Source organism: Meleagris gallopavo, chromosome 8 (assembly GCF_905368555.1).
Source record: "Meleagris gallopavo chromosome 8, MGAL_WU_HG_1.1, whole genome shotgun sequence".
NCBI classification, from domain to species: Eukaryota; Metazoa; Chordata; class Aves; order Galliformes; family Phasianidae; genus Meleagris; species Meleagris gallopavo.
Window position 1 is genome coordinate 20230738 of NC_139411.1, and position 22940 is coordinate 20253677.

General features: G+C 36.5%; 1 protein-coding gene across 5 annotated transcripts in view; it reads left to right on the plus strand.

The window, feature by feature from the left end:
• Window positions 1–22940, plus strand: part of CPEB3 (cytoplasmic polyadenylation element binding protein 3) — an 88052-nt gene that overhangs the window by 43541 nt on the left and 21571 nt on the right. For all 5 annotated transcript variants that reach the window (XM_085229402.1, XM_010714564.4, XM_019617679.3 and 2 more), the window contains exons 5-6: window positions 13528–13695; window positions 15576–15665. In XM_085229402.1, the coding sequence (XP_085085528.1) occupies window positions 13528–13695; window positions 15576–15665 (258 nt within the window). The remainder of the gene's footprint in view (window positions 1–13527; window positions 13696–15575; window positions 15666–22940) is intronic.

Consider the following 22940-nt stretch of genomic DNA (forward strand, 5'->3'; position numbering starts at 1 on the left):
TAGGGCTTAAGTACAGAACGTATAGCCACCAAGTTGCTCATCCCCATGCAAAAACATTGTCATCTTGTTCTGAAATAATACAATTAGTGAGATAGAAAGATTTCTTGTAAATACATAATTATTATGAATTTATTGACATTAATGGTGTTACACCTGTATGCTGACAAGTTGTACATGGGTACAGGGCAGAGGTGCTCGATGTTTATAGTGAACATTAGACTTTCATTGAGGAATGTGCTGTTCAAATGTTGGGACAGATCTGAGCATAATCCTAAAGACTGTTTAGGAAAGTGAAATGAAAATGTTTAGATTTGGAAGCATTATACAAAGGGGAAAAGCTACTGTTTGTCTATATGCTAGTCCTCAGATAATTTGGTGATTACAAATCAAATTGTCTTTGCAAATATTACATTACTGTATCTTCTACTACTACTTAGACAAAGAGTGTTTTTGTTTACTAGTGTATAATTAGTTTCAAAACTTAAGTGTTATACTGCTGAATTGAAATTCTTTCTTTAATCAAGAAATGACATCTATTTATTGATTTTCAATAATGTCATTGATAGTGATCTAAACAGTCAGTAGAAGAACTTTTATGAACTTTCATCTACAATACTTTATTAAATACAATTGATAGTGTAATTTCTAGGGAAAATGGGACATAAGCGAAATTACTGATCTTATTTGCATAAATGCATGTCTGAAATTATAGAAACCAACAACTGACTTTGATGCTTCTTATTAGATATTTGCAATCCTAATTAAAAATTATCTTTACAGTACTAAGAATTGAACGTAAATTAATCTGCTTGGCCAAAATGACCAGAAAGGTGTCCTCTGTCCCCTTATCTTGCTGGTATTCATTTTTATTTTCAGTCAGCTTTCTGCAGCCATTGCTCTAATGGGAACTCTGGGTTTGGGTGTTCCTTTGAATTAACATTAGCTATACTCAGGCTGAACAGTCAGCATGGGGACACAGTTACCTGTCAGCTGGGTGATGAGCTGTCCTTAGAGCTTCTTGTGGACTCTGGAAAGCCAGCAAGTTCAGTGGAAGGAAAGCAGATAGGGTGAAAAAGAGAGTGGTGTGCATTCTTTTACTCCTTGTCTTTGTTTAAGGAAACACAGTATTGCTGGGGTACAAAGCTGCCTTTTGTAAAATGAATTTCGACCAAAGGTAATTGAAAAACAAACGAACAAAAAACCATCAACCAAAAAACAGCCAACACCCTCCCACTCATTTCCTCAAATAAATGAGTAAAATCACACCTCTGAAGTGCTGGGATTTTGTTTTTCCTGAAGCTGCTATGCATAGTGACCTTGCAGTGCTGCTGGGCTTTAAATGTTCCATCTGGTACCAATGTTCATTCTTATCTAAAAATGTATCATCTGTGAGGTCTGGTACTGTTTGCTCATGATCTGACTCTTTTCATTTCTGCCATTTAGTTCTATTTGTCCCTAATAAAATAGCTTTTAAAATAGATTAAGGTGGTGCTTTAGGGCACATTTTTAGGTATATATATATATATATATAGAGTTTGTTTTGATTTATTACAACAAATAATAAGTATGGGGGGAAGTATTCAAGCCATGACAGAAAATGGAAGCAAAAACAATTTATTTTCATGTTCCTAGTGTCTTTTTACAGTTGTCTTGTCTCCTTAAGAGCTACTGTGCTTTTCTTTTTGTGTTCTGATGCAATGCATCCAAACATGTCATATCTAGACATAACAAGCTTGCTGAAATATCACTGTATATTTAATCTTCCAGTGACATACATATACATTGAAATGAACTCTTCTGAATAGAAAGTTTATTAAATTATTTTTCTTTCGTAAAATCTTTAGTTGAAAGTGTATGAGGTTTATATAGAGAGAGGGAGAAATTTTTGGCAGTGATAATATTCTCAGAAAATATGCAGCTAACTTCTAAGAGATGTCAGGCTGTCCTGATAATTTGATATCTATCTATTGGAATTCTCTGACCTTAAGCCCAATTGCCACATCAAGCTGCAATCAATTACTGATTCATTTGCATATGAAGAATAATAGAAAAGAATAAAAGACACTGAGAGAGCTATATTAGGTCTGTTTTTACAATCCTTATTAATCTAAGAGATCAGAATTGATTTAATGGGAGGGAAAATGAATGATGGAGAGTGTGATACAGCAAAGACAGCAGAGTCCCAGAGGGTGTGACTGTTAGTTCGTATATAACCTTGTTACATTTTTCAGAATCAGCTGTACAGTTAGGTTTGATGCTACCTTGGGGACTGTAAGATAGGCTAGTTATATCAAAGTTTCTTCTATATTTGTTTAATTAAAAAAGAAAAAAAGCAGGGAGAGAAAAGGTATTTTTTCTTTTCAAGTTTCTTTCTATATATTTGTATTTTCTGGGATCTGATTTAGCTGCCACTAAGAGTGCTATTGCTTATCAGTGATTGCCAAAATATCTTAGTAACAGAGGAAGATTTCTTTACTTTTCTACCTTTTAGTTCCACTTGCTAGCTCTGTACTACCTTTTTTTTTCCTCACTACTTTTCCTGCATCTAAACCTCACCAATGTGAGGTTTTCTTTCAATTGTGTGATCCTCTATTTTGGGTGCCTGCCATCTGTTTCTGCAGCATTTCATGATCAAGATTTGCCAGGCTTTTTCATAAGCATTATATATGGTGCTAGAAGAGATGGGACTACAGTCCAGAAGTGTTTAGTAGTTTGGAAGCAATATAAAGGAAGTTTCCATCAGCTTGGCTGTTAAAAATGTGAGCTTTATCATTAATTTACTTTTAAGAAATGAAAATAGGGAAGTCTTCTCTCCTGTGCAGATGCCTGCCTACTAACTGTGTCTGAAGAGAAAACCTGAATACAGCTTGCATATGGACTATATTATTCTGAAGGTGGTATTCAGTGGCATATGTATGCTAACATACTTTACAGAGAGATTTGTTGTAGCAATCATTTGCAGTGTGTCATTGGAAAGAAGTGAGCCAGAAAGGGCTGTCATACCACTACATTATCACAACACCAGTCTGCACATCCAGCTCTCAGTCAGTGGAAACTAAGAACTATCTTTTGAACCACCCTCAAATAAAAAGTTCAGCTCAATTCCAAAATCTTAATTACTTGCATTGTATTTTTTTTTTTCTTTTGAAGATCTCCTTAAAAGGAGTGGAAGATGGAGACCTTGCTCTTTATGAACAGCTTTTTCATCCAAAGAAAGTGGAAGAAAATTGTTTTCTTAAGCAAGCTCATCATCATCCAGCTCTTCAATAGTGAAACATGCAGAAGTAAAAATAATTTTAAATACTACCCCTAACAAAATGGGGAGAATAGTCTGAGGATGACAACTTAATATATAGAAAACTTTATTTGTAAGCAAATAGATTTCTGCACATGTAAAGATCAGTAGAAACACAAGGCAAGGAAGCCAACATTTAATACAGTGAACCAAGCTGAATACTTTTTTCTCAGAAATAGTTCTTAGTTTTCCCTTCTTTTGTGCACATACTTACTGAGTTTCGTCAGACAGTGTTTGTTTGTCGGCTTGCTGCTTATGTAGTTAAAATCCAGAAATGTAATCAATGAATAGTATTTTATATAATTTAACTTCATGCTGTTTTTATTAAACATTGGCCTCATCCTATATGCAAGCTGTTCTATTTTAGGTTGTAAAAATGTTAAAGTAATTCTAAACTACATTTATGTGTATATAATATTATTGCTTTTATTGCTATGAATTAAATTACTCACCGTTTCACCTTTGGCTACTGCTTTTCAACGGCTTCCATCTGTACAGAAGCCCAATTTTTAAATAGAACCTACCTTGCCTTCCTTTTATTCAGAGATTTTTTTTTTCACATGTTAACAACAGTTTATTGAATAACTTTCACCAATTAGAACAGGATGGACTGACAAAGTGAACAATGGAAACTTGGCTTGTCTTGCTGGAATTGCAATGATTTTTTTGACTAGGTAATTTGAGACAGGTTGGTGAATGGTAGATACTTTTTAAAAATCAGAAACGTAAATAAATGTTATGTACATCATAGCAAACAAATTGACTTAAAGAAATTTCTTCAAGGGAATCCAGAATATGTGGTTAGCCTCTGTTGAAATCTGCAGAGATCTTTCACAGCTTGTCAGTTTTATATTGCTGTTAGAACCTGAGTTAAAAGACAAGCTGACAAATTGATTTGGCAAGATTGTCTCCTCTATGAGCCTACTGGAAGTACTTTATCTTGCCTGTAGACTTATGTTACCACTTTTTAGTAAGGTTTGATGCATCTGAAAAGGTTCTCCATGAGTCTCTTTCTCACCAGTTGTTAATATGGCCATAACGAAGCTGTTGAAAGCTTTTAATCTGGTTAATATTGGTGAACAACTACTTGAGTTTTCACAGTTTTTGATGATAGTGTTGGTAACATACACGTGTTATACTAAATATCAGTTTCTAAACCATAGAAATTGAACTTGTAACTGAATATCCACTCCAGCATTTGAAGCTCATGATTTCATGCTGTCTGGAAATAATAGATGTTAGCCAAGTAAGGTGTTCTGGGTTTGCCAATGTTTATTAACCTTAAAAGGCTTTGTTTATAGGGATATTGAAATATAAGTTAGTGTTTTGCCTTCATGTACTTATGTATTATGTCAACGTTTAATTGAAACTTCAGATGGTAAGCATTTCTAGGTTGAACTTCCACATAGTCATCACTAATGTTTATTTTCATCAGGTGTTGCTGATTTTTTTTTTTTTATTTTTTTTCTGGTAACTTATAGCTGAATTGTGCTGTGACTAGTGCCTAGTACCATCTTCACAAGAGTACAGCAAGACCAGCTAGTGGTGTGATTTGAGACCAGAATGGTAAACAATTAAGAACCCAAAAGCATGAGTATTTTTTCATGTAAAAATGTTCTTATGGCTTCTCTCATCCATGGGAGTAAATTAAACCAGTGAGAGCACGTAACTTTGGGTTTTGGAAACTTTCTCTGTAGTCTTGGGAAAAGCTAATGAGCCTAATAATGAACATCAGTTTTACTGTTGTTTCTGTTTTCTTTATTCCTTTTGAAAGTTTAGATTTATTTTTTTTGTTAACTATGCTCCATCCTTATTTCATATTAACTCAATCACTAACTGATAGAATATAATTTTCTGTGCATCTTAGAACTATTCTTTCTTATAGCGCATCTCTGCTGTGACTGTTCTGAATTACTAAGAGACTAAAGAAGCTAAAATGCTTCAGTTTGGTTCAGAGAATGTTGAGGGTGAATGTAATGGATCCTTACAAAAATCACAAAGGTGGCAGATAAAGGGGAATGCAGAACTGCTGTTCTTCATATTCTACAAGACTAGGACTACAGAAACGCTTGGTAAAAATTCTAGGAGATCCATTTAAAACGCTCAAGAATTGCTTCTCTGTAGTTCATTTCTCGAGCTTCCTGCCACAAACTGTGCAAAGTAGATATAATATCAACAGGTTCAAAAAGGCATTAGAGAAATGGTGAACAAAACACTTCTAAGAAGATATTTGAAGCAGGCAAGAGTGTGCCTTCTAACATTTTAACTGTATTTACTTTAAATGCCAATGGAGGGAAAAACATACAGTGGCTAGTCTAATATACTCTTTCTTCAGTCATTCATCTGGGTGAATCAGTGATCTTGGCCAATAGAGCACTGCATGTCAGCTCTCAGGTATTCTAGCTGAGCTGCATGATTTCTGTTGATATTCTAATGTGCACTAGGTAATAAGTAGTTGATGAGAATGTTTTAGTCAATCCTTTATTTTCTATAGCTTTTTCACTTGGTTTCATCTCACAAATGAATTGCAGAACACCTGCCTTACTAAAAATAATTCTCAGAAACCTTTTGTGCAATTCTGGTGTCTGTTTACATGGTTTGCTTTTATCACACAAATTACACAGTGTCCTTTTTTGTGTTGGAACTTTCCAAGATAAACAACAGTACAAACCCAAACTTATTCCCAGTGTAAGAAGTGAGCAGAAGAGTGAAAGTGGTTTTCTTGTTGTTATATGGTATGAAATGTTCCTTTGCTTGATTGTGTTGTTCTTGGTTTTCAGAATGAATGTTAAATGAGCAAGAGTAACTTTTAACAGGGTATTTAACAGGGTAACTTCCTTGTCCTTTTTCTCCTGCTGGCATTACTGCACTATGGATGTCTGCTCCACTGCTTTCCCAGGACCATAGGCAGGGGCTTTTCGCTCAGACTTTGAGGGCTGTCTTTTGTGGATATGCTCCAGTGTGTCATGCATCGTGTAAACCACATTATCTTCAGAGTTTTGTAGCTCTTCATCACAGTTTGCAAAGGCAATATTATGCCAACAGTGAATTCTCCTTTGACTGCCAGATAAACTTTATAAAAATGTAAGCCTTCTAGCTCTTTTTCATCCATTTCATATAGCTTTTCTTGAGATGCAGTTAAAATTTTCACATTTCAATTCATTGCATTTTGATATGTTGCAGCAGTAGATGTCCTTAGCTGCAGACTTCCAAGATTCCCAACAGCACTATATTTACTTAATGGCATTGCATTAATTGGTGTTTGAGGAGTTTGTTTTGCTTCTTTGTAAAAAGCTTAGAGTTCCATTCCTTAACATGCAATTTCATGTTTGTAAAGAGCACTTAACTCATGGAATCGAGATGGTTTAAGAGTTTCAGGAAATTAAAAAAAAACAAAACAAAACAAAAAAAGACTCTGTTGTTCCTTTGTGCTTGAGTAGATGCACCCTGGGATGTGGTAGCTCTGCAAATTACTACCTGTCAGTGCTGAAGAAAGTTGCAAAGGGTGGGAGAAATAGTGACCAGCAGTGGTCACGGTCATGCAAGGGAGGTGCGCAACTGGCCAGGGTCTGCTTGCAGCTATCTCATGGTGCATGTGGTAAAATGTGTTCAGTGCTTCTTAGAGTAGCCCTATTTTATTTAGTGCTGTAACATTCTATGAGGCACCTAGGAAATAGACACTTCTGTGTTAAATTTTGGGACCGTTCAAAGAGTTGGTTTTCTGTGCAAAAAGATGTTTGTGCTTGGTATAAGAAGCAGAGTAGGGGAGAGGCTTTATCTCTGCCAGGAGCCCCTCCATCTTTTTTACTCTTTTCTTGGAGTTGACTGGGAGAGAAATTAATCTTATATATATATATATATATAACGCTAATAATTTCTTTGTCTGTTCATAGTGCAATTGTTTTCCTATTGGTTCCCAAATATCTTAATTCAGGATTAATTTCTAAATTTTATTTTCCAAAATAATTACTCAAACCGGAGGTGTTATGGAATTTACCCCATGAACCATTACTTCTGTTAATTCTGTTGTGCTCTGAACTTAGTCATAGCCAAAATGGATATTTTTAAATTATCTCCAATTACACATCCTTATTTTTCATCCTGTGTAAATGAAAAATGAAAGGGTATGTTGATATCCCTTAGTTGCCTTGTTGAGTAAGTCTTGGCTTTTTTTTGGAAAAAGTAATTTTTGAAACAATTCTTCATGGGCATTGAATTATTATTATTATTATTATTATTATTATGTAATTCCTCTAATGAGGCAGTCAGGTAATTGCTTTTTTGTTGCCTGACTGCTGGAATGATGAGGGGAGATGACACAGTTGTTTGTTTGCCAATGCTGCATTTCTCTGGGACTTGAGGAAGAAACTGCTTGTGCAGGATTTTACTGGCAGGACTTTGGTCTGCCAGGGTGACAGTCATGGGTTCGTTCAGCAGAGGGGGAGCCAAGAAGGAGGAAGAGAAAACTACATGCGTGGTTGGACATCTCAGGACGTGCATTTGTGTGGATGGAAATATAAATGGAAAGAACGGGAAGATAGAGGATGCTTGGAATGTAGAAGGAGGGAGAAGAAGCTGGATATGAAGTGGGTTAAAGGGATCTTGGGAGAGCTGAGAGAATCACAGTTTAAGCTTGGACACGTAGGGCAGGACCTGAAGGCATGGTGTTAAATGCGGAAGCAAGAGATGGAGTAGGGAGAGAGGAGGAGGGTGGGCAATAATGCCCTGAAAAGAGAGACAGAACAACTCTTCCTCCTATTATCTAAGCTCACTTGCTGTTGAAAAACTCTTATGTGATCCCTGGCCTTCATGCTTGATTTCCTTTGAAGACCATGTATATATTTTGTTACATTGAATTCTATATATGGAAGACGCTGTTTTCCAGATCATTTTCTGGTATTCTAAAAGTTCAAATGAAAAAATGTTGCTTGTATAGTGAATTTTTTGTGTAGCTCTGTGGCTTCTGCACTTGTACAACGCTGTAGATTTGCCATTGATGCATAGCTCATTGAAATACTGTATTAACTTTGGTTCTTATGAAGATGTTTTGCCAATCTGTTTTTATTAGTCTGAACGTTCTGGCTATTGAGTTCAAATGGTTTTGGTGGGATTTTAGTATTTGCAGATGGCTAATTTTTTAACTTGAAACATAATTGGAAAATGTTGTCCACAAGCTAATTAATGAAATGCAAAATGAATTATTTTAATTAGGATTACTGTTGATGATGTTTATTACTTTTTAAAAACATAATCCTAAATTAATCATCTGTAGTACTGTAAGTCTTATGTGCCTGATTTTTTTTTATTTTTTATTTTTAATAAATCTTGATGTGTAGAAAACTTGCACAGCAGGTATGGGGGTTTTTTGTTTTTCTTTTTTTTTTTTTTTTTTCCCTGGCTGTGTCATCTTCAAACTTTTTCTCTTGTCTTGGGTTGTTTGAATTTCATTTTGCACACTTTTCAATGCCTTTTCCTTCTTTGTGGTGGGAGGGGAAAAGAAGACTTAGAAGCTACGTTTTCTTTGCTTTTGGAGCTAAATCTAATGACAGCTGTACCGACAATTTTCTTCTGTGTTTACATGCAGCCAGGAGCTATGGGCGGAGAAGAGGTAAAAGTATTTACTAAATGTTTTGTTTGCTGAATAGTGGGAGATATAAATATTTAGATCTCTTATGATAAGATAATGTTACCAATTTTAACAGTGTTTGGTTGATCAATTGCTTCTTCTAAATCAATTTGATATTCTTCATTTGCGAAACATCTCCCTTTTTATAACAACTTAAAGCAGCAATGATTTGAGCAGGTAACTCAGTATGTTGCTGTTACTGCTGAACTGGAGAATGGGTATATGTTAATATTCTTTTTCATGACACGTATTTGTGATTTTAAATGTATGGTGTTGCAGAAAGATTGTTTTCAGATGTTTTTTGTAGAAGTGTGATGTTTAGCAAACTTATTGAATTACCTCAAGCATACTTTTTTTTCTTGGATGAAACTTCTTTTGTTGAAGATTGCACTTGGGAACTGCATCAGTTTACCCTAGGTAGAACATTGTGAATACCAATACTAATAACTGTCCTCAGTGGTGGATACTGATAATCAAGAGAGGAAATAAATTTAAAAAAAACAACAACATTATTTGAGGATGTTTTAACTGTATTTCATAATTTAAGCAACTCTTACAAAAGTACAAAACACGCTGAAAGCATTATACAGATGTTGTACAGTGCTGAATTTGTGTTAATTCTGAGAGATTAATGAATGTGGACAAGAGCAAACATGCTGGTTACCAAAAAAGATTTTTCTAGTGCTGTAGTTGACACTGACTTTTTAACTGAGAAAATAATGGTGAAGATTGTGGCATTTAACAGCTAGAATTGGACAGTGCCATCTGTTTGGGGTACTTTGGCATTACATTTCATTTGATCTCTTTTTTTTAATGTATGTTCTATGGCAGCTGTGCATGTGACGCTGCTTGGAAGATCTCCTCCTTTTCACAGTGTAGAATTTGGGAACAAACCTATTCATACGAGCTACCCAATAGCCTCTAAGTAACTTGTAGTTTGCACTTGTGTGGTTAACATAATAGGCTGGACTGATACCGTTTCTAACATAAAATTTGAGCTGATTTGATTCAAAGCTGATGGTGTTTAGCTTTTAATTTATAGGTAAAGGTAAACAGAGAATTGTATTTTTTTAAACTTAGATTTTATCCATGAACTTACCTTGCTATTTTTCCCTACTTCCAGTGAACAGTCTATTGTTATCAGGTGTCTAAAGCACGTTAATATTTCTCTTTGGTCTCTTTGCTCTCATGGTACTTGAAATGTAAAATATCATAAGCTCTGTATGCATGTGAACATAAGATGGTGCCACGTGTCTCCAGATTGATTAAATGGCAGCAAAGTAGGGACGTGGAAATCATCTGGGCACTATTAACTTCCAGTAACTTGTGTTGACTTGTAGAAGCAAAATGTAAGTGATGTGGCAATTGTAATCGTGATGCGTACAAGATAGGCTGTAAAATTCAGTGTAGGCTTCTTTGTAAAAATTGTGGTGATGACAAAACAAGGCAAACAGGTTCTGGATGCGCTGGACTTTCAGGATTGTTTTACTTGACTAAAATGCATGCTTCCCTCCAGAATAATTGTTACCTCTGAGAATTTGTCTTTTCTATGGTAACTAGTAGGTGTGTCTGTGTGTGGGGGTGTGTGTGTGTGTGTGTGCATCTCTTGTCATCAGTGCTAGGGGTTTGTGACATGCCCTACTCATACAGTATTAACCTCTGTGATATCCCTGCTTTTTCAGTATATTGAATTGCATAATGTTGTTTTGAGCTTTCTTAACCTGAAGAACAACACAATTCTTAAGTTGTCTGCTTAAAAAAGATGTGTTGTTTATCAAATGTTCTCATATTCATTGTTTTTACCATTTGCATTGCAGTAATGATATGCAGAGAACTCAGAGGCAAGTCTCTGCAAGGACTCATTTCATGTTTATTACACTGGAGTCTTTTAATTAGTCTTTCACTCTGTCACTGTGACTAAGCATCTTCAGTGGGAAGAGTGTTGTCAGAAATATATTGGGGGTTGGTGCAACCTATCAGCTTTCTACTTGATCCTTTGTTTCTTTTGTGAATTAAACTGAGCTTTTTTTTTTTTTTTTCCCACACTTCAGGTTGCTGAGTTGTGTATCCTGAAAACAAGATCTGTATCTGGTTTTCAAATTTTATTTTACTTTTTCCAGATATGGTTGTAAGAGTAGCTATTGAAAGTCTTTCCTCTTGCCTTGACAACTCAGAGGTGCCAGGGAAGGGCTGCAGGCGTATAAAAACAGGGCACTTAGTAATGCTTTTCCATGATACTCTATAAAGGTTTGCCCTGGGTGTTTTCTGATATGATGTTTCAATAGCTAAATTGATAGCTAATATATATATATAGCATTAGCTATATAGCATTAGCTAATAAATAGCTAATGCTCCAAGATGGGTTTTTCTACTGTTCTTGCTCATTCCCTCTTTCAGAAATGATGGGAACTTTTTAGCATCCCAAAAAGCCTGTAGTAATGGGTTCCATAGTTTGGCTTTCTTTGAGTCTTGAGTTTAACCTACTTTGTTTCCCCTCACTTGGAAGAGACAGTGAGCAATTGTTCCCTACTCCATTTTCTCTGCGCCTTTTGTTATATTAAACACTTGCTTTATACACTGTATACTTCACTATAAAGCTTTAGGTCATCATCTCTTGTATTCACTTAATCTGAGTATAGTGTCTGTGAACTGTCAAGCATCTGACCATCAGAGGAGGCATCTTGCTTTTTAAGCCACTATGCATTTTGTTGGATTTCCATCAGAAATCAGCTCTCATTCAGCCTCCTCAATGGACCTGCATTTCAGTTGAACAGCTAAATATTGATTCATTTGATGTGTAAACTTCCATCTTTTTTAAGAAAGCATGTTTGTGGGGGGAAATAAAATATTATTTAACCTGTAAATAATTTGATGTTCTTACATGTTTACTACTTCTACCTATTATTACTCTCATTCACGTGCTCTCTCTTCTGCTAAAATGCATATATTCATATATGTGTATGACCTCTCCATACATTACCAGAATATTTATCAAGTCCTTTCTGGCTTATGCTCTAAAGCTGCCATTTCTGACAGCCAGCTGTGCTAGACTTTAAGAGTAGCATCTCTAAATCCTTCTCTGTTTGTGACATTTGCCCTGTTTCTATATTGGTGCTTAAAAGCACAGTAGGATTTTTACTTCTGTGGATTTTTGCATTTGTGTTCTTTGCCAATGTTCTGTGTTCAATGTGTTCTTCCTACATAAAAATTGAAGCTCATGTTTTGTGTAGTCAGAACATCTTTTCTGTTGGTTATTTATCTTGTTCCTTATATGTAGGTTTGCTGCTTCTTTTTGTAATGGAGCCTTTACTGTTCAAGGCTCTATTACTGATCATTTCAGTATATACATTTTTTTCTGACTAATGTCAGTCTGCGTGTCTTTGTTTTCCTCCTTGCCCCTGTCTTTCCTCCCTTTACTTCCCTGTGCTGTAGCTTCCTTTTCTTTGAGTCTTGCTGGAAAGCAATTTCATGTGATCAATTACCTTGTAATTTATTTTTCCTGCTATTTATATTTATAGTTAACTCCTCTATAAACTGTTTGTATCAATTAATTTTAATTCTGTCCCCAGGTGCAATCCTACATGATATGAGGGGACAAGTAGTTTCTTCAGAGTTGAGATGAGGTTCCCATTTATACATCTTTCCACTTTACAGGATTTATTTTTCAACTCAAGTATAGGAAATTAGATTCTAAAGCTACCATGTTCCGCTGTGATGCTTATGTACAGCTTTTATATATTTTGAATATCTTCTATTTTCTGGGTTAATAAATCTGTTCTTAAGATAAGATGTGTATACTTTGGTAATAATAGCATCAAGTTATTTGAGTCAGGTGATCACAATAATTCACTGTTCATCAAATAACTGAGCAGAAGTCATTTATGTTGCTTTCTATTCATTCGTTTACTGAAAGTATATTTTAATGCTGAGTAACAATTTGACACTGATGTAGCTAACAACTTTTTTTGAGTGCAAGTGTTTGTGTTTTATTTAATACGTCTTTTAAAGATTTTTATCTTGTAGCTAAGCTGTTTGCTTCACCTACGCACTTAACATCCACTACTCAGAGCTTTTCTGTGTTTATTTTGCTGTTTGCCCCCTGCTCAGACTGTGCCTCCAATCACTCAAGGAGGAAGCAATGCACTCTTGAGGTTATGATACTGTCAAGCATTCTGAAGGAGGCCATCCTGCCCCGCAGTGCCATGGCTTAAGTGATCTGTGTTTTTAAATCATTTATTTGGGATCTGCTATGAAAGTTTTAAAATCAATAAGGATTGGTTTGAAGAGTTCAAAGGTTCTTTCTGCAGCTATGACAGTTTCTGCGGACAACTTGTTGGTTTCCATTTGCTTATCCATTCACAAGAGTTTCTGCTTTAAACTAAATTAAGTTTATTGTCTTCAAATCTGTAATGATGTTACTCTTAGAAAAAATAGAAGTGATACCAATGAAAATCATCTGAATAACTGATTGCTTAGCTAGACTTCTCAATAGAAATTCTCTTAGAAGCAAAACAGTGTTTTAGAAAAGGAAATTGCAAGTTTTTACTGAAATATTTAATTGTCCAGGAAATAGCTTTAACTATAGATACTACAAAATCTGTTACAGGTCGGTCTTCACTCTTTCCTTTTGAAGATGGCTTCCTAGATGACAGTCACGGTGATCAGTCTTTATCATCGGGTCTCAGCTCTCCAACACGCTGTCAGAATGGTGAAAGAGTGGAACGCTATTCTAGAAAGGTGTTTGTTGGAGGTCTTCCTCCTGACATTGATGAAGGTACTGTGAATAAGTTAAATTGGTGAGATATGGGAATTGGCTTTCATATAGTTACTTAGAAAATGACACTTTATCATGGAAACAAATGTATTTTTCCAGATATATCGCTTGTAGTGCTTGTGGCGTTATTTAAAACATCCTCCTCACTTTGCCCCACAACACCTGAGAATTTCTACGATATTCTTTTGTATTGCAGATTAGAGGAGATGAAGACAGAAATGCCTGCATAGCAGGTCTTTTAATCTGCACTAGCAGCGTGTTCCCACACATATAAAATAGGAGAGCTGGAAAAAGGAAAAACAGTGGGTACTGTGGGTCAATCCTCTGCAGAATTTCCCTTGTTAAAAGAAGTTGTTGATTTATGGACTTTGTTAATGCAGTACTTATCAAAATAAATTGGTTTCTATCCAGCATATATGTAGTGTTCAATTCACAAAAGTAGAGCATTTAATATGGTTGCAACAGTAACCAGCTTAGTAGGGATGGTTGATTTTTTTTTTTTTTTCCTCAGTCCATATTAGCTCTGCGTGCATGTGCACGTGCACATTTGGACTGAAACCAAAACATTACAATTTGGGGTGTATTTTTCATATTGTAGCATGAATCCATCACTACGTAGCTTCAGTTGGCATAGACAGGACATTCAAGGCTGCCTTAAAGGGAGGAATCCTTGAATCTCATCACCTACTGAATCTAAAGAATAAACTATGGTGCAATTTCAGTTAAAAGAAATAAAAATAAACTGGGTTGCCAATGAATGGTTCACAAACAGCTCAAATACAATTCCCACATCACATCACCAGTTGCAGAGCTGTTGATACAGGGACAGCTGGATCATATGAGTCCCCAAATGCAAGCAGCAGCAGGCCAGCAGGTACAACTGATGTGACCACTGCCAGGACGCTTCAGAGTTGAAATACATGCCCAGCCTGTCCTGAGAGGAAATAAGAAACATGTCTGCTTGGGAGCTATTACCCTCATACATGAGAGATTGACTCTAGTAACATCATCTTCCTTCAGCTTCTGATTTATGTGTTCTGTGTTTTCTGTCTCTTGTTGCTTGAAAAATTTAACATGCAGCTCGTGGGGATCAGGTAATCTGGATGCATCTCAAATAGCAACCAAAAATTTGGAAAACCACTGCTTTTTTTTCTTCAAGCTTTCTTTCTGATGAGTTGTTGCTCTGATCTATTTAGCATTGCATTAGATATAACTATAAATGACTACTTTCTTTAAAATGCATAAATGCATTGAAAAGTTATATATATTTTAAAAACTTAAACAAATTTGAGGGGAAAGAAAAGAATTTATTTAAATAAAAATTGTTCTATAGGATAGTTTCAGGGATAGTTTCAGATGTTTGCTTTCTGGCGTTTTAAAACTGATACTTTAAAACAAAACAACAACAACAAAAAAACCCCACAAAAACGTGGTGATTCAGGGCAGATTTTCCAAGGGGACTGTGGAGGTGAAGTCCCCACAGAAACATGGCCTGATGCAGCCTGCCTTCTGAATCATGCTACGAGGAGTGGCCATGCAGACACGTAGCTTCTCCATCAGTCCCCATGTGGCAGCATCTGACCCTGCATTGTGGCTATAATTAGACATAGACCACAGCTGAAGCATATTCACTTTTGATAGATCGTGTTTGCAGCAGGATTAAATGCAGACTTGTATTAGTGGAATGCAAAATTCCTTTTTTAAGCAGCCATGTATATTGCAGAACTGAAAGAACATTTAGGCATTATCAATGCACAATATTGCAGTTTTTGTTGTTCTTGATAGGTACAGAAAATAGACTTTTAAAATAGAAATGCTTACTTACCTTGCCACTGTCAGTCTTCAGTCTTTCTCTAAGGTGCCTCATTTGTTTTTTGTAGATGAGATCACTGCCAGCTTTCGTAGGTTTGGACCTCTTGTGGTGGACTGGCCTCACAAAGCTGAAAGCAAGTCATATTTTCCACCTAAAGGTAATTAGCTTAAAATATATTTATGCAGGCTGTTCTGGTAAAAGGAAATCATGTCTACAATATCGCGATCTATTAAAAAGAAAGGATTTGATTATCAATGATGAATTTGCTCTTTCAACAAGTGTATTTCAGCAGTTACCATGATGGGAAAAAAAGAACAATTCAGTGAATGAAATGTAGCTTTGTTGTATTTCACAAGCACGGAGTCCTTAATTCAGTGTTTAATTTATACTAGGCTTAGTTTAGAAGGAAAGTTTTTGAAATTTCCCATTTCTAATTATGTTGTGGTTTGTTTATTGTTGAAACCATAAGAATAATAGAATATGATTTGTCATGGCCAGAAGTCGTTGGTGAACTGTATGTGCAGTATTTTGCAAAGATGCATGAGCCTACACTGTGTGTGCTGACCCAGGAAGCTGTGATCCTGCTCAGAACCAAAAGGTTTGCAGCAGGGTTTGCTGCTGCTGAGCTACTGCAATGAATTCTGCTAAGAGATGGAGTCTGCAGCTTGGGCAGGTGTCAGGCACTGTGATCACAGAGCTTCTAGGCCGGAACTGATTTGTTTCAGAGTGGCTTAGAGTTAAGCAGGTGGGGCTATTTCACACCCATCAGCAAAATACTTATTTAGGGTTTATGAAAAAACTGTCTGGGAGAGTTGCTTGGTTAAACTCAATTGCTCTCTACTGTATCTTCTGCTGTGATTTTATTTTTACACCATATAGTCTATGCTCAGTCACACTTGCCTCTTGCGTGTGGTTTGGGAGTTCATGCATGATCTAAAACTGCAGCATAAGGTTAGGCACAAAATTTCTGCTCTATACATTAAGATTTTCTATTCTCACTGGATCTCGAAGTTCTTAATTGCTCGTTATGGCCACTGATTATTTTGGCAGAAGAGCAGGCTACTCAGTCACTGAACTAGCTAATCCTGCAACATTTCCATAGATACATTTTTTACTGTAACAGACAAGTGAATGAACAGTTTTTGTGGAATCTTGAGTGCTGGAGGCAAGATAGCTCTGTGACAAAGGCTTGTTCTGTAAACAGCATTTGGGGCACTTGCTTTAAAACAGAACAAAACATACATGTTCTGTCTTTCCTGTCCCATTCTCACAACTCGGCCTTAATGTCAGGAGTTTTTATGCAACATCTGTTTCTGAATTAAATACATAAATAAAGCACATGTTCTTAAGAACAGTTAGTAAAATATGCTTTTTTTTTTTTTTTTTTTTTTTTGCACTTTCACTGAAAAGTTTAAAGAACAGTGATAAAGCAAGTTTCTCCTTGTCCCTAATATCTCTTGGACCTCTCCGCTATAGTTTTGTTTTATTCAGTAACTATTTAAGGCAGATCAACATGGGACTTCCAATTATTGTTGAGTTTGTTCTGTATCTGACACTGGACTAGTTATGCCTCAACAAACCTGTGAAAATGTTTTTGAGTAAGATCTATTTTAGCAGAAGACAAGGGAATGCAGGCTCGCTTCTATTTTTGTCGTGATTCTAATATAGGAAACGGCTTTCAAAGCCCCTGCCAGTTGCCCTGAATGCCTGTCTGAAAGTGCTAAACAACAGTCAATCCCAACTGTTCCAGATTTATTTATAACTAACTTCTTAGTTATCAATCAGGACTGCAGCATTATGCATCCTGCATTCCTGTCTTTGAGATTCTTCCAAGAGTTGTACTAAGCTTGGTTGGTCAAATGAACATAACTTTCTGCGATTCTGTATTGGTATCTGTGTAAAAGACCAGGAGTCAGAAGCCAAGTTTGAACACGTTGTATTTTTTTCAAATCTTTTGCATCTATTTTAAAGATAAAGAATACTCCTCTTGCAAGGTTATTATGGAATCATTGAAAGAAGCACTGCAATAAAATGCCTGTATTTCTGTTTTTCCATAGAGGCTCCTTTAGAATTAAAACATAGTATTTATTTCTTTAAGCTTGTTTTATTTTAGGCTGTTCTCATTTATTATCTGGCACTTATTTAAAAAAAAAAATAATCAATGAAATGGAAAGAGATGCTTGAAGTTATGCTTTTGCACAACATTCAGTGACATCCAGCTGCCAAGTAGTCATGATTTCAGATGTTTTCTCTCTTTTTTCCTACCTCTTTCCTTCCATGTCACATTATAACCTTTAGAATTTCTGACAATTTCAGTATGATTATTTCAGATAGAAAATCTGTCCAAAATAAAAATAATAATGAAAAAAAGAGGATGTCTGGACTGTGGGATTGCAGTGGGATGATGTGGAGGCTAATCTTTGTTCACACATTAATAAAACTGATCTCTGAGGCTTCTCCCACCTACTTGAACGTGCCTGACTGGCAGTAATATTGAACCCTGCTCTTTCTGAAAAGAGGCTGTCGCCTCCAGATGGACTTTAGTGTCCTTTTGATGGACAGGCTTTTTTATTACCCCTTTATTTCTGTAGGTCAGGCCAAATGACTATGCCTAGACTTAGAATGAAATTTGTTTTTTGTTTGCTTTGATAAGCATTCAGTTACAGGCTTGAAGCAGACAGAATCATACCGTTGGGTCAGCATAGTCAGCTGAGTTTCACACTGGGGCAGTTTCATCAGGGATTATTACCTTCTACATGCAGGTGATATCACCCCTAACAGTTCTGAGCATACTGATATAGACTTTCTGCATCTATGTTAATTGCTCAAGAAAAATGCTGTGCCTTATTCATAATTGAATGAATTTGTGACATGTGTACAACACTGATGCAGTAGATGAATTCCATATAGTTGCTTTATGTTAGGAGGACTGTCTTGATATCCTTAAGACTAGGAACAAAAGACTGCAGGAGCTATTAGCCATGACTAAGCTGATCAGGCATGAAATCTGAAAGATTAAAATAAAACTATGGTCTAATGACTTTTTTCCCCTCCTCCCTTTATCTGGTGCTTTATCTGGTTAGTTTGGTGGGTAAGTCAGACTGCAGATATGCAGTCTTGATCTGGCAAGCCATATTAGCTAATTTATTAGCTGGTGTGGTTGATTAGCTTAGGTGCAGTGTCACATAAGCTGCTTTCAGGGCTGAGGTCCAGAAACGTTCCCACAGTGCTGAGCTTGAACATAGAATGTTTTCCTGGATTTTGGTATCCTGAGAATGGTGATGCTACTGGCCCTGTACAGCCACTGTCTTTGCTTAAACACATCAACTAAGTGCAGGGCCTGGTGAACAAAGACCAGTTTTGTGTGACATAACTGAACTGCAGTCTCCAGCATGGTGAGTTACACAAGGCTTATTGCAATCTGATTTTGGACCTGGGAGGACTACAGATCAACAAGGCTGTGTCTGTATTGTACTGCTAGGGCGTGCTGTGTACTATGCCATGCAGGTTTTCCTGTTTTGCAGGTATTCTAGGTCTTTGCTACCTATCCTGAATCTTACCTGACATGATGACACTGAGTATGTGTTTGAGAAAGAGATCTGGCTTGATCAGTGGTTAAATTTTGGTTATTACCACAACAAAACCAAAATTATCTGGAAGATCAAAAACAGCCCTTACAGGAAACACCAATGAGTTCGGCATTCAGATTGCCAAGAGAACACTGGTGGTACCCAGCTGTTTTGTCCCTGAAAGCATAGATTATTGCACTTGGGCAAGAGAAGTTGATAACAGCTGACAATGTGGGTAAGAGGCTGCTATTTCTAGTTGTGAGCATCTGCATTATTGCCTCAACAACATTTCTTTTTACCTCTCCTATGCATTGTAAAGCTTAGCACTGTGTTTTTATGTCGGTGTCATCCATGAGGTGAATTTAATGCTTTGCTTCTGAATAAGGCCAATTCATTACCGCTGTCTGAAAAGTCTTTGAATTATTTCCTTTGGCACCTGTTTGGATGCGTTAGTAACAGAACTGGCAAAATGTATAAATGCCATGTGTTGGTCTCAGTAAGCAGATGCCCGGTTTGTAATGTGTTTACTTGGCTTTCACCACAGAATTTTGGGAACTGAATGGGGCTTGTGATTAAGTATTTTCTGAGTACCTGTGAGATGTTGAGAAATAATTAAATATGCACATAAGTAAGTTATCAAATGTAGTTACGTATTTCCATGGCAGTTTATTTCACTCTGGCAAAATCCAGATAATTCGATTTGTATTTGATTAAAATATTAAGGCTTTCTGATTTACTTAGTGGTCTGCTGAGTTAAGCAATGTTTATGCTAACTACAGTCAATTTTTTTCCTACTTCTTTTATTAAACAGATGGTGTCAACTGTTTCAAAAACATTCTCATTTTAGTTTTTTTCAATACATCGCTAACTTTAAAACAACTCCCTTAGGGGGGAAAAAAAAGCTTTTACTGATTTATTTTTCTCTGTGATAACTATGATTTTTCCAGCACTCACTGAAACATGTATGACATTTTTACAAGGAAAAAAATTACTGAATTTTTTCTGTTTCTTTCCTTGTAAGAGGAAAAATGTTGTAGAGCAAGAAAATGAGGTGGTACAGAACTTGAAAACAGGATGCATTTGGAATGGAGGAGTGCACTGACATGGTTGATTAAGACGTGTGATACAACAGTCCTATCCTCTTGTATTTTCCTTGTTTTTCAGTTATTTATTTGATTAAAAATAGACACATTGTACCTACTGCTTACAGGGCACACAGAGATGAGCAAGATCTCAGGAAGAAAAGAATGCTATATAGAAACTTGCGTAAAGCAACACTGGGAAGTGATTGCTTTCGTTTAAAATCACTGGTGCGGCAGACTTGTTTGAGCATTCCTGATGGTCTCCAGGGTAAACTAGTTGGGAACGCTGTCACTGGCAGTTGTCTGACCTTTGTTGTGTGACTGAGATCCCTTTGCATGGTTAATTCCACTGCCAGTGCAGTAGAGATGGTAGTTTCCACAACAGCAGCAATGAATAGTTACAAGGATAAAGTATGGTGCCATAATTCTAACTTCATCAGCTAGATTCAGAAATGGGCACCTGATTTGTCTGAGTGCAGTGATATGTTGTACAGAAGCTAGTTTCAGTATTTGAGAGAAGCTGTGGATGCCCATCCCTGGAGGTGCTCATGGCTGTATTGGATCGGGGCTCCAGGCCCTGATCTGATGGGTGGCACCCAGCCAACAGCAGGGGGTTGGAACTGTGGATGGCTTCCAACCCATCTTTCTGTGATTTTTTTTTTTTTAATTTTTATTTTTCTCAGTTAGGTCTAAATGATCTAATATCATGCTACTGAGTACAGCACAGAGTGCCTGGCCAGTTTTCATATCTTACAAGCTGAAGCTGGAGATTATAACATTTTCTAGAATGGGAGCTTAAGTTCCTTAGCCAGAAACGCATTGTATGGCAAGTAGCAACGAAAGTTCTTTTTAAAACTTTATTTGTGTATGTTCCCACACAGAAGTACACAAGATCAGTCCTTTAGCCACTGATTTCTCAGGCTGTGTACATAATTTGGAGGCCCTGTGCCTTCCCACAGCAGGAAAGCATGATCCCAAAGCAATGCAATTCACAACGTGTGTGGTAGCAACATGCAGCACATACTAATTTCCTATTTAAGATTATTTTTAGTGTAAAAGTTGCTTTTATATTTTCAATGAATTGTGTTTAAGACCTTTTTAAAGACCTTCATGCTAATTCCTATCCCGTGCTTCATGAGTCTTGGTGGTGAAGTGATAATGATTGTAAAATATCTGTCTGATAACTGGCATAGCAGTCTCAAAGAGCATTCAAGAAGCTGCTTCATGTAAGAGAAAGTCTGTCCCTAGAGCAGTGCCATTTGCTGTTTCTGTTTCTGAGAGTAAACAAGAATCTGATGAGGCAAAATATAGTTATTTTTGTGCAATCAAACCTAGGCAGGGCAAATTGCATTCTGAGGTGGCTTTGCAGGATTCCTCTCTACCAGCTTTCACGTTGCCTTCAACAACAAATGCTATTTCTTTTAGAATTGCAGCCTAATTCAGCTTAGTACCTTTAGACTTTTCATGGGTACATCTTGGGTGTTCTCTTCTCTGGTGGTATAGAGGTAACTGACTTCAATGTTTGAATATATTGGGCAGCTAATGTTAATAGAGCCATACTTGTGATCATGGGCTTTAAATCTTAATGTCTGAAAAGATGATATTAAAGAGAAAGGAGGTGCTCTACTTAACTTCTTAATAGTTGAAGATGAATCATTACTTTTCTAATTCAGGGACAGGGCAAAGGTGGAGAGGAGATGCAGATCCTCTTCAGGAGAAAGCTTTGTGTTTTGTGGAACTAGCACATTGAGCTTGATGACTGACTGCACAGTTTCCTAAATAAGAACACTGAGTTGTACACTCTCAGGAGCATGCATCTTTGTCATTTTTGTGGATGATAGATATTACTGTGATATATGGTATAGTAGTTAAGCATCCAAGTATATTACACTGTTTATATCAGACTGAGTCACTGAGCAGCTTACGCATCGTGGCTCACTCAGGAGGGCTGGCATGCATTTTCACTACTTGTAGTGTCTAAAGTGTCAGTATGGGGAAGAAAATATGAGTCCTGATTGTGAATTTTCTTACAGATCATATATTTTTAATTTAAATGGATATTTAACTAAAATTAAGTTAGACTAAGTAATTTTATGTAGCCATACTGAAATTTTGCATTGGATAATGCCTAAAAGATTCCTAAGCAGACTGAAAAATGAGTTCCCAGTATCACTTCACAGTCCAACTAGAAAAGAAAATGCTAGTGATTCTATTGAATGACTGCCTGGTCACAGTATCTAGCCAAATTCTCTTTCATGTGGACTTCATCATTTTTGATCGCTCTGAGGCAGGTTCTGGTTGCAATAGTAGTCAAATAGCTCTCTTCTGCAGCCTAAAACCACCAGGATGGATTCTACCAGGAAACCAATGTACAAAATATCTCAGTATGGAAAAAATAACTTGGAAAGAAAAATGCAGGAGAGAAGGAAGGAGTCTGAAATTCCCCCGAGGAGAAATGGCATAATTGAGATCAAGCTTTTTTTTTTTTTTTTTTTTCCTTAGTCACCCTAAGCACTACATTTTTCATGTTACATTTTTAAACAAATGCAAAAGGCCCAATAATATTAAAGAAAAAAAAAGTGCTACTTGCAGTGTATTTTCTCCTTCAAACTCATAGAAAGGATGCATCAGGGTAATTTAGTTACGTCGTACAGCTTCTCTAGATGAATGCTGCTCGCAGAGGACAGTGACAGTACTGAAGTGTCCATACTAAATATTCAGTATGCAATTGTAATCACCTTCTATGTCACCTCCATGAACTGTAGAAAACAGGTTATGGAA